General features: G+C 47.1%; 1 protein-coding gene across 5 annotated transcripts in view; it reads left to right on the forward strand.

Annotated features, from left to right (window-relative positions):
• Positions 1 to 12,938, forward strand: part of Epac (Exchange protein directly activated by cAMP) — a 415,242-nt gene that overhangs the window by 61,471 nt on the left and 340,833 nt on the right. For 3 of the 5 annotated variants that reach the window (XM_065440668.2, XM_070532230.1, XM_065440669.2), the window contains one exon: positions 9,694 to 9,840. The exons of the other annotated variants lie outside the window; for them this stretch is intronic. In XM_065440668.2, the coding sequence (XP_065296740.1) occupies positions 9,694 to 9,840 (147 nt within the window). The remainder of the gene's footprint in view (positions 1 to 9,693; positions 9,841 to 12,938) is intronic. 5 annotated transcript variants of the gene reach the window in all.

Here is a 12,938-nt window from a genome sequence, read left to right on the forward strand (position 1 = left end):
CTCGCATAGCGGCAATAGCCAGCACAAATCAGTGACGGGGTGTCCGCCCGCTAACTACCGGTTTAGTTAGCCACTTGAAGAAAAAGCTTGCTAGGCGAACGCCACATGACCTATAGTGCGCTGTTCTGGATATTTGTCTAAAAGGCCTCCTCCGAATAGAGGGATATCATCGCGAAAGATAATCGCTGCCTATGAAGGATCGGTGAGCCATGCCAATTGTCGTTGCTTGCCCATGTTCATCGGCAGAATGTCATCTGAGACGTAAGCAAGCTTTCTCTTGGTACTGTCGTGTACAATTGAGTGTGGTGGAAACGAAATATTTGTGAGTAATTAAATGGGTAATATTTCATTGCTCGCTGCAATAACAGCGGCGCTCTATGAGAAGCCGAAGGGCGTTAAGCATAATTGCCGTAGAATTACTGTGAAACACGATTATAACGATCCCGGGTACAGCGAATTACGCTCTGTATCGAACAAGCGTGCAAAACAAATTCGTTAAACCGGTCTGGACGTTGGATACATAGAACTCCGGCTGTCTATAACACGCACCATTAAACTGACCGCACTTACTTTCTTCGCTTTTACATTTATCCAAGCATACTTTCTTTCAATGCTGTTACCTCTCTTTAGACACTTCGCGCACATATGAGGGGATATCTTTCTGCCTAACTATTTGTTTGTGTTGGTCTCTAACCATTTTTTCGTCAACTTGCATAACTAGGCAGTCCACGGTCGAAGGTGTAAAGCATCAGGCTACTCTGCTAAGGGGACGGGGTTCCAAACAAACCGGCGGCCCACCTTGTGACACTGGGTGTGTGCCACTAGGTACGTGCTGCACTTTGTTGAACCTATTTGACGCTAACTTGGGTCACTGCATATGTGCTGCGGGGTATGTGACGTTCTTGATTCGTAAAAAAAAAAAAAATCTTTAAAATTTCTCCGATCTTGGGTGAAATCCAACCCGCGACATATATATTCAGGCAATCTTGTCTGAATACGTATTTACGCAGACGCCACGCGCCTGTTTTGCCGTGGCTGCGCCAGATGGTGCAGTGTGTTCAGTGGCAACCGCGAGAGAGAGGAGCCTGGCTGCCGTGAATGCCTCATACGTGACGCCTTTCGGCAGTGGTAGAACGGTGTGTCGCCACATTGCCTCAGCGCTAATCTTGATGACGTCGATATTCATGGTGAGATAGGTCCTCCCACGAATTTTTTAGTTGAGTTCCCACAAATGAATTGAGCTCGAACAACTTCGCTGACGACCGTCTTTTTTAATCCAAAGTGCTTCTGGCTGCATCTTCACCGGCTGTCCTGACTTTACAACAAGTTAGCACGTTTTTTGGTTTGTTGCAAACCGACGAAAAACAGATCGCGTATTGCCGTAGGTTGGTAGGATATTAAAGTATCAAAGCGACGATCAAATCATCAATGATAATGTTCTTGAGTAGGCATGAAATTCCTCTTGGACACCGAGTTTGTGCAGCGTGTACATATGACACATAAAGGGACGTGCACGGGCGTGGACGTCCAACTCTTTTTTTTTGGGATAGTCAAACCAACTTTCACACCTGCAGACACGTGATGAAATAATAACATCACATTTGGGTATTGCCATCTAAAAACTGCAATTCTTTATCACGTCACAAGCTTCATGAAAGCTAGCAACAGTGTGTGCTTTGTTTCCCAAGCAAAGAAGACAATTTCTTAAACAGATCTGAGAGATATCCTGCATATTACTTCAAAATTAAGGCGTGTGTATGCGTGCTTGAGTAAGGCCGCCTTTCTAAGCCACAGAAAGAACAAAACCAGAAAGAGAGATAGTTGAGGCAGCTTTCATTTCAGAAAGCTGTTAATTTGTACATCCGCGTCGTTATATAGCGTAAGTATAAGCGATAAACAATTTCACTTTCTGGATTATCATCTCTAACGTGAATTCGTTGTTTGATCATACGTCTGCAAGTACAAAAGTTCGTTTGACGATTTCAAAATTAACAGTTGGAAGTCAGAAGCCATGTACGTCATTTACGTTCCTTTAGTTCCCCACCTTCTCTGTTTTCTTTGTTTCATGCCTCTGCTTTATCTCTCCGCTATTCTTTCCATTTTTATTTCCCCTTACCCTTCCCCCATGGCAGTGTAGCAAGCCAGGATCTCTTCCGGTTAACCTCCTTGCCTTTCCCACCCTGTTTCTCTTAACCTAATTAACTCTAACTCTAACCGAACTCTAACCTAACTCTCAGATCCTGCATATGCGAGCAGCACAAAATCATTTTTTGCGAAAGCATGTGCCGAATGCATACTCGATGACTCAAAACTCGCACATTTCTATGCTACTGAGTTTCATGCGCAGTTATGATTGTTCCATGAGTGGAACCGTTGTAATAACAATTAAATTAATCTACCGATGGAATGCCACAGTCCGATGCCTTCTACATGCACGATGGTTACACGATTACACGATTGCCTATCGGGGCATTGGGAAGATATTTCCGTATAACCCTATCAGTACCTCTATCTGTGTGGAACGGAACAATAGAATAGGATCATGCGCATACATGTGTTAAGCCTTGCGTACGATTCACTGTTCTCATTACTCTTTCGAATTCTCAAGTGCCCTAAAGGTCCTCTTTCCTACAAGCGTTCATGCTACGTGGGTAGCCTTGCCACATATAATCGTCGTTGATATTCCGCTAGCCATGATGTTGCCCTCGACATTCAAATACGTATGACGTAAGGAACTTGAAGAGCACTTCATAAAAGCAGATTGCCTGCTCTTTCAGGCCCCGCTTGGGAAAAGAAATTAATGGAGTGATAGGAGGACGGGATGCAGTGTATTGTCCATATTGCAATACGCCTGTTGGCCGTGCATCCGACGATGGGCTGCTTTGGTACTGTGACGCGACTGCACCAATATTTAAATTACCTGTAGGACTTATCAAGACATAAATCTTTATCGAGTAACAAGAAATAAAGATACAAGATGTCACGAAGTAGCTTATCAAATGTATGGCAAATCTTTCCCTTAAATCACAACTTCAAAAAGCATCGATGCGTCTAGTTTACGACCATCAGCTCCTTAGTGATGCAGCCGTCGAAATTTCGTAGATCGCACTAGTTTGAGTGTCTAAAGTAGGCAGAACTAAACCGCTAAACAACATTCCAATGTACATTTCTCTCGTTTCCTACCCCATCCACTTAAAAGTTTCTGTAGATCAAGTAATGCGATGTCGTTAGTAGGGAATCCCAACTATAGCGACGACCAGTCCTGCTGCCGATCGCGAGGCCTTGGGTTCAATGCCAGACTGCGCCGGTTGCATTCCTTTCGGAGCGAAACGCTCGTATGCAGGCCTTCGGACGTGCGTTAGAGAACCCTAGATAGCACCTTCGCAGCGTGTGTCATAGTGGGATTGTGACATATGGTGGTGAAGCCCAATAGGTTGATTATTCGCACGGGGATTCGCAAATGCCCATTCCTCCCTCCTCGGATTAGCCATAGGCGCCGAATGTGAACTTTGTCGGTTGAGAGACACGGTTGCGCACCTTCTACGTGAGTGTCCTCGTTTCTGTGGGCATAGAAAAGTGCCGCGCGCCACGCTGTACGAGCTTGAAAATTGTCCCCTTTGCGGAAAAGAGCATTCTTGAAAGCAGTAGTGTGTGTGTGTGTGTGTGTGTGTGTGTGTGTGTGTGTGTGTGTGTGTGTGTGTGTGTGTGTGTGTGTGTGTGTGTCTGTGTGTGTGTGTGTGTGCGTGCGTGCGTGCGTGTGTGTGTGTGTGTGTGCGTGTGTGTGTGTGTGTGTGTGTGTGTGTGTGTGTGTGTGTGTGTGTGTGTGTGTGTGTGTGTGTGTGTGTGTGTGTGTGTGTGTGTGTGTGTTAGCATCACCGGGTCTGAATGAAGACCCCGCAGTCGTTTTCAGTTACCTCACTCGAGCTTGCGTGGACAGGTTCTCTTCATTTCTTCCCTTTTCTCCTCATCTTTTCTGGCTTTACCTCAGCCTGCAGTGCAGGGGAGCCAACTGAGCGGTTAATCTGGTTAACCTCTCACCCTTTCTTAGCTTATCACAGCGCTGATATGTTGCCCCTGTAAACTTTATTAGCATCTATGCTATCGTCGGTACCTTAGGAATGAAGCTTTCAAGCAGTCGCAGCTTTTAAGCTTACGTGCGGCGGAGTTATATGTCTGTATGTTATGTAAAATTTCACCTTTACAAGAAGCCTGGAAGTCCTGCGCATTGCGGTAATCGGCGTAAACGATGCTGAACGAAAGTCAGAAAGCGCATCACTACAGTAGGGGCGCAAGTAGGCCTCGAAAGAGGTTTAGGTGAAACAAAGTCCGCAGATGTCTGAGTTGCGCAAGTGCGCTTCACGCAGACGCATTAATGAGACACAATAACACACGATGCCGCGGGGTCAATATTTGTCACGTATGTCAACGTCTTCATATACTTGAAGCACTTTCATTGGTTTCTAATGCGCTACGTTTAATGTACATGGCGCTAACGCTTTAGCAAGTGAGAGGAAAAAAAAGGAAGTACCGGTTTGAGAAGTGTAAACGGAGTTCTGATTCAAGGCTTGGTCTATGTGCAATGTTCTTGGGACAGTCGAAGAGTAGGTTGCTGTTCGTCCTCGTCGTCGTGACTGCACGAACATGTAGAGAAGGGCATGCACTTAATTCGAAATAGGAAGTGCTTGGTGTAAGCACTTTCGAGACGTGAGGCGATGTAAAAGGGTGTCCATGTCTCGCAGAAGCTGGGGATCGAGTTGGCACTCAAGGCGTGGACCGACGGCATGTGTAGACTAATTCGTTTGTGCTTTTTTTGTCAATCAGTTCGACGCGCACATTTCGGCCTCTCTTGAGGTCTCATCAGAGGCGCCGTGTGTCGGACTAGGATGTGGGAATAGGGCGGGTTTCGTACAACTCCCTTCCTCTTTAAATTCCTCCCTCGCTCTTTTTCATATTCGAATCATCACCACGAACAGCGACCATAGTTTCTAAAACCGTCGGACGCGGCAAAGAAAGAAAGCTCTGCTTTAGTAAGCCCCGCAGTGACTCCAGTGGAGTAGTAAACTCCGCATAACCCGTTGCGGCCACCGACCGCACCGTCTAAACCAGTCGAGCTCCACAAAGAAAGCTTCGCTGTAAGTGTAGAGTGTATCTGAACAGCGGCTTCACTGTTTACATGCACAAGGACCTTACAGTGTTTCCGCGCGCCCCTGCCAACCACGAACCCTGAGGTCGTTGCCCTCCATGCACGGCGTCTTTCGCGGTCACCGGAACGTTTGAATCTTGTCCGAATGAATTCCACACATTCACTCAGCGCGATGTGCATTCACAAAACCACGCTATTGCGCTGCATTAAAATGTGCAGCAGATCATCAAGAATGTTTGGGCTGCCTCCTTTCGCTTCCTGTGCCACCTTTCTTAAGCCGTATTTTCTCCATTCGCTTCCACAACACGTGTGCATATTTCGAAGGATTTCATGTTGACTCTACATCATTGCGTAGAGCTCTATGACAGGTAACAATTGTTTGTATATTGTCCACCTTTTGCGCACTTTGGTTCATTTATTTGCATATTGATGAAGTGCCCCCGCCCCCCTCCTTTCTTTATGGTGATTAAGGCTTACAATGCGTCGAAGTTTCTTACACGTGACAACTTTGTAGTTTTATGCATTGTCTATAACGTAGCACGCTATATGTGAATTTGGTGCAGATTCTATGGCGTGTAAACATGCATATCGTTTTGCGTATTCTTTACTCCTGTCGATTTTCATCTAACATTCATTTTCTGGTTAACAAGAAGAGAAGTAAAACCCCACCTAAGAGAGAAATAGTGCACTCCCGAACAACATCGCACGCTTACACGCCGACAGCACGTCTTCGAGAAAATGCGGGATCCCGTGTCCCCACCGTCAACAGGAAGCATTTCATTCGCCAGTAAAGTGCGAGAATCTCGTTCGTACCTTCTTTTTTCTTTGTGCGTCTGTGTTTTTTTTCCTTCACAAATGTGTCCGCCTTATCTGCTAGGTTTGCTTCCTTTTTACTGCACTTCGTTTACGTTCACCAAACTACACAGGCACTTTTTTTATTTTTTTTTTCACCACGAACCTACATTCGTCTAGAAGCTTGTCACGCAGTCTGCGGTTGGGGAAGAGCAAGCTCTAACACAACGTCTTATCCTTGAAAGCAATGAAGAAAAAAAAACGAACAAAGAAAAAGAGAGAGAGATAAATGAGGGAAGCCGGAAAGTAGGAAGGAAGGAAGATAGAATGAAACGACATTTAATGATGTCCATGGTCAGCATTTCTGCATATATTCCTGGTGTCCCGCGCAGGGCTTAGCGCGAAATTGAATCGTACCTCCCGAGAGGTAAAACGTCTCTAAATTCCGCGGCGTAATTTCACTCCCCACCACACCCTTTGCGAGGTTAGTATTCTTCTCTCCTTCAGAGAAGTGCATACACAGCTCAAGCGACCGAGATTTCTTTTCATTACGCCAGACTTATAATTTTAGACGCTTCGAGGCTTTGTTTTACACTTATACTGTATAGACTAAGTACCTTCTGTAACGACGAGAAAAAACAGCGTCTACCTCGTCCCGTCGAGCAAGTATATTACCATTTCTTAAGCTGGGAAGGCCACGCGTCATAAGCAGCGGCCACGTGTCATAAGGCTCCTTGAGTAAGTGCATGATCCAACAAGTAATTCATGCCGACCGTACTTGGATTTAAGCTCTATATTAGAGGGAGCCCAGGATGAAGGAACAAAAGCGGCTCAAATGACACGCTTTCATTCTTTTTTAAATTGCTTTCTTCATCACCGGCTGGTGCCTTTTATAATAAAGCAACAGGAGTCCCGTTTTCTCATTAGCGTTTATTCATTCGTTAGAAACGTGATCCGCCAAACTGGAACCTGAATTGTGAAAGTAGGCGACATAGTTAGTCTAAGGATCCTTTTAGCGGGGCCGTTCTTTTTTCACTCAGTTGTCTCGCGCAACGCTGCAGGCCAATTTCGTCAGGATCTAACATGCGTCCTTCACATGCCCACGCTGTAGGGCATTGTCTCTCTCTGGATTAAATACCCGACGCGGTGGCTTAGTGGATTTGCTGCTGCGCTGCTAAGCTGGAGGTCGTGCGGTCAAACTCCGGCCGCGGCGGCCGCATTTATATGACGCCGAAATGCAAAAGCGCACGTGTCCCGTGCATTGGGGTTACGTTAAGGACCCCAAGGTGGTCAAAATTACTCCTTAGTCCCCACTACGGCGTGCCTCATGATCAGATCGCAGTTCCGGCACGTGAAAGACCAGAATTTTTTTTAATTCACGGATTGAATAAATATGAGCGCGTGAAACCTCTAGGATGGGGATGATGGGAAAGGATGGGGATGATAAAAAAGGAATAACTAACAAAATACAACAGCGAGCGTCTATTCCTAATTTTTTATGTGTAAGCCAAAATGAGGCTGGTCATTATTTTTGGTATAGCACTTGGCGGTTGTTATAATTGTAGATCCTCACCCAGATTAGTGGCCATGTTCTTTCTATTATGCGGACCGCATTCCAGATTAAACCGAGAAAAAGAATCCAACGAGACACGAAAGAAAATAATTTCAAGAATTAACCTTACAGCGCCACCGCAAACTTATTGATTTCAACATTTTATTTTTATTTTATTTTCTTATTTACAGGTATACTGTGGTCGTAAATAAAACCAAGCAGGTGGGAATATTTACAGACAATCGTAGTTTTTCACTCTACAAACATCTCAAAAACAAAATGACGCCCGCATAGAACAAGAATGCATGAACACATTACAATAACAAGGTATAACTTTATAATAATAAGGTGTAATAGACGCCGCACCATATTTAAAGGGTGGACACAGCATGCTCAAATCCTGTGACCGTATCCGATGAAAAGACACTGGCAGGCAAGGCCAGGGTCAGTGAAGGCAATTCCACTCCGAGACTGTGCGTGGAAAAAAATGAATGTTTAAAAATGCTTGTGCGAGACGAATAGAGAAGTTGCGAGAATGACGGCGACTAGATGTGCGCGCTGCAAATGGCTGAATATACTTTCGCGTGTCAAGGCGCAATGACCCTTCACATAGGTTGTAGAAGAATTTTAATCTTGCGATTTTTTTTTCTTCCATGCTCCAGTGTTCTAGTGTTCTCGTGTTCCGCAAAATTGTGTGGTTGACTGTACGTGCGTTAACGCGAGATGCACATATCAACAGCGTGAATATTTAAAGCATCGGAGTCCGACTATTCAGTCGTAGTTTGGCGTATCATATCATGTACATCGGTCATTTAAGTACGCTCCTGCTGTATTTACCTAGATGGAGAAGAGGTCTGAAAAATGCTAGAGAATAACAAAAAGATTTAGTTGACAAGGGCAGCGCGAAAAATATTTTTTTTTTATTATGCGAGTGTGCGAGTGGCCCGAGGAGGAGAGGAAGAAGCGCGATGACAGTGGTCAGTTATTGAACCAAAGGGAGCGCTTTAGGAAAAAGTAAAACATGCCACCACACACACAATGTACTTCCCCGTTTTCTCTCATAAAACCGTTGTGTCTTCAGCTACACGTGGGCGAGTTATGGCCAGGAAGCGGTGAAGATTCCTTTTTTTTTAACCTGTATTTAACGATGGCTGCAAAGCTTGTAAGGCCACTCCCAGAAGTGCCCAGTCTGTAACATTGCAGGGGAACGTGCCACTCCGACCAAATATCAAAGTTAGACTGCGAGGCACGTCTAAGCCTGTCATTTACCCGCCCTGGCCGTGTTTGTGCGCCGAACTTTAACCTTTCGACTCCCGGTTTCATGCGAGGTTCGACGTCACCCTCGAGGCCTTTCTCGAAGAAGGAAATCACATTTCAAAACAGCCTCCATCAGCAGATTACGCGGCGTACGAGAGTTGGTTCTGTCTCAAGACATTTCTTGCGGCCTGCGCGCGTTCCTCAACTTTTTTTTTCTTTAGTACAAAGCACAGCCGCTTTGGGCTTTTCGTATTACGTGGGCCATACAAATTCACATTTTTTTTTCTTTCCATTCACCTCAACCTAGCTCTATGTACGTGTCCCGAGGCGGCATTCGCGCCAAAGCGCTCTTCGCCTCTATTTTGGAGCGCGCTTCCTTCGCGCACCGCTCGTCGGAAACGGCGGCGCTGGCATCGCTGCTCCCTACTTCCCTTTGCGCCGATCCTTGCGCGGGAAGGAAAAAAAAAGGAGGGGAGGAGGAGGATGTTGGTTAGAAGCAGACGACCCTACTCCTTCACCCACGCGTTTCCTTCCTCGCCAAAACGTCCAGCGAGGAGCGGGTCTCGAAGGAAAAGCGTTCCTTCCACGACAGAGGAGGAGAAACGCGCAGCGAGCCGTACGAAGAGTGTAGAGGGGGAAGTGGTGGAAGGGGGGGGGGTGGTTACGAACGCCGGGGAGCCACGGGACTCCCGCGCCTCGGGGGAGGGAGGAGGAGGAGGGGGGGGGGGGCGCGAAAGCCGAGCGAGGCGAGGCAAGCGCTCTTCTTCTCGTGTTGTAACACTCGCGAACGGCGCGCGCTCTGCCCTCGACGCCGCCTCCTCCTGCGCTGCCGTCGTGCGTGGCGCGCGTTTCTGCGTGAGGCCCGCGGGCGGGCGATGGTGGATCCTTCGCGGCGCCGTTCCTTTGCCACGACGCTGCTGCTCACTGCCGGCGGCGTGCTGTCGTGCAGGACTCCGTGACACTGTGTACGCTGGGCATCGGCACCGCGTTCGGCGAGTCCGTGCTCGACAACAGCCCGCACAGTGCCACCGTGGTCACCAACGAGTACTGCGAGCTGCTGAGGATCGAGCAGAGGGACTTTCGATCCATCTGGGAGGTGAGCCCGCCCTCTTTTGTTCGCTTTCTCTCTCTCTTCCCGTATTTTTTCCCCTCTTGCCGGCTCTTTCTTTCCTCCGAAGAGCGCCCGCTACGAGCCGATGCTAGTGCTTCGGCCTTGACCTTGAAACGGGCGTGTGTAGTGAGTGACGTTTTTGTGGCGTAGGCGCTAAGGGGACCGCGCCTCCTGGTTCCAAACGGTGTGCGCGCCCGGCTGACACCAGGCTGCGTGCCCGTCGGTCGCTGCTGGTAGTGAGGTTCCGATGTACACCTCCGCTACTCCCAGCTGCCGTTGAACAGATATAGCAACCTGTACAAATGCAGCGCCTCAAAATCACGTTCGATAATTGGCGAAACGTCCGCTGTCAGTCAGATCAGGTAAAAAAAGCCCATGTGATCGTCGCCGGAAAACGGCTTGTCATGGCTGACCAGTCGTCCATTCGTCGCCTCCCGTAGCGCACAGCATTCACCGAACGTTACGATTGTCCGAACCACGGCAATTTGGAGAAACTAGTTTAGATATCATAACATCGGAACGCGAAAGGCGTTTCCAAGATGGCCGTTGGGTAAAGCTACAGTCAAGTTGGGCAGATGGTACGCTTGTTTTGGGAACCGAAGAGAAGCTGAAGTGAAAGGCTGAGCTTTGCTCTTACGATCTTAACGGTGTCGAGAGAGCACAGCCATATTCACTTTTAAGACCACTCATTTCAGAAAGTTTGCTAGCACATTAGACAGCAGTAGTCTATACTTCTATGTGACTGCTTTCTGCTTCACGTTATTTCTTTTTTGCTGTATGTAGTTGTATCGCTGTATGTCTTGTTATCTATTGCTATAGATTTCAAGCACATATATTCAATTGAATTTTATGTTATATTGTTCAAGTGTGCCGAATTTCATCGGATTACTACAGCCGTAGTCCCATTACCTCAGCCGTTTAGAGGATTAAGTAAGGGCTTGGAGAAGGTAAAAGAAAACAAGAAGAATCTGTATTCGTGGGACTGGTAAAATAGCCGGCGCTAAATTTCTCGTAAGCAGCGAATGCTGACTGCCCCGTAATCTGCTACCAAGCGGAAAGGGAAAGAAAAAAGAGAGAAGGAAATTAGGAACACATCAAAAGAACTTTTTTGTTGTTGGTTTACTGGTACGTAGACGTCATGGTTTCATTATAAGCGCCCTGAGACATAAGACCATAGAAATTCGCTCAACACGTCCACTTGCAGAATAGCTATTGAACTTTCGGCAAAAACGTTATTATGCATTGACACACGCAGACATAGCACGTACGTACGTGGCCGCTGAAGCAGGCCCTCGCTCAGGTCAAGATGCGCAAAGAGTCAGATCGATAACCACCTGCCGTAACAGTAACGTCTTCTGAAATTTCTTTCGTGGGGATTAAAAGTACTTTTCTTTTATTGACGTGACAGTAGAGGGGAGGCTGACACTTCACCGGCTGCTCCTCGTCGCACGATAAACGAAATGAAATCCCAAAATAACACGGAAAAAACTCAAAATTCTGCCAAAAACAACGAAAACGTACGAAGTACTGCACGCGAGTCCAGGAAACCACAGAAAGTCGCAGCGGAACACGCACGAACATATATAAACATCACGCTTCCATAAAGGAGTAAAATTACTTGAAATAGTCTCTCAAAACGCAAAGTTCGTAGTTTTGCAGATGAACGAACGATAATCACGCAGCCTGCCACATGACTTGCCTTGCGACTCAATATCCACGACGTCTGCAACAGGCGTTATGCGTCTATCCGGCATGTGGCCAGTGTTTCTCAAACTGTAGCACCCGGATCGCCGGAGCTCTTCGAATGCGTTCGAATGCCGAACGGCCCTATACATGCGCAATCGGTGACTATCGCCTATCGACTGTGGAACGAACGAAAAAGAGCCACCTGGTGGGGTCATCCACAATGACCTGTGTGAAGCTGCGATGTCGCCATCATTCTCATTCAAATGAAATACATTAAACAGTGTTTACATATAAATATATCTGTGACATCTGCGCTAATAACCACGTCAGTATGCAGCACCCTTGTTCCAAGCATACAATGTCAACTTTGTTTTTTAGTTATCTTAGTGTGCGAGTGACAGGAACCGTCAATGTCGTTGTCACAGCTGAAGACGTGTAACTATAGCTCGTCCTCTAACTTAACGCCAGTTTCTCTACGTTCGTTTTTATTGAAAGAAAACCAAACCGCACTCCTAAACATCCACGAATGGCGTGTAAGCGAGCCAAAATGTCTTGACGAGCTAAAAGAAATTGAAAAGCACCGTCGCGGACAACTTCCGGCGAGTGAAATGGCGGGGCTAAAATGAGGCAATCGGAGAGGAAATAAACACTAAGAGCTACAACGCTCGGTGCGTCAACGACTAACGGGCAGGGCATGTGGGCGCGTACGGTGCCAACGAGTAAAAGAAGTGACGTTTCCCCACGTCGCCGTTCTCGCATGATCGCCGGAGGATAGCGAATTGATTTCGAGACCGCGCGAGTGCCACTCTCCCAACCGAGAAAGCGCCGATGCTGACGTCATTGGGCCGTAGTAGTGACGCAACCCCCTCTAGCGCGCAACAATATATAGACGGTGGACCGAGATAGCGCCTAGGGATGTATACTATATATCGTGTTCCATTCACGGTTTTCCTCTACGCGCCCCGTTGGGTGCAAATTGGAGTTCTGCTTTCTTGCCCTACGCCGAGGCTGTTCCTTATATAAAAGCAGGGATTCAAATTTCCTTCTCTTGCTTCATCGAAGCCTGTCTGCCTGCTTAAGCTTCTATCGCGTCTTGCAGGCTTAGAAAATAATGAGTCCGCAGTCGCTTGTGTTTCTCGCCGATATTTAAAAAAAAACGAAATCTCGATAGGATGATTCGAAGAAATGACCAGGGCGTCTGAACAAGGCGGCTTCTATTTAATCGGCACCTCGGAAGACAACGCTCATTTCCGCAAATATTTCTTGCATTTCGCGCCGGACGCGCTGACATTTGACCGAATGGGCTGTTTTGCCTGCTTCGCTAATGTATGCGTTCAAGACGCGAGTTAATCCTTGAGAAGCTGCAACGACAGCCGCGCGAAGAACGCATTTACGAG

The sequence above is a fragment of the Dermacentor albipictus genome, chromosome 1, assembly GCF_038994185.2.
Source record: "Dermacentor albipictus isolate Rhodes 1998 colony chromosome 1, USDA_Dalb.pri_finalv2, whole genome shotgun sequence".
Taxonomy (NCBI): Eukaryota; Metazoa; Arthropoda; class Arachnida; order Ixodida; family Ixodidae; genus Dermacentor; species Dermacentor albipictus.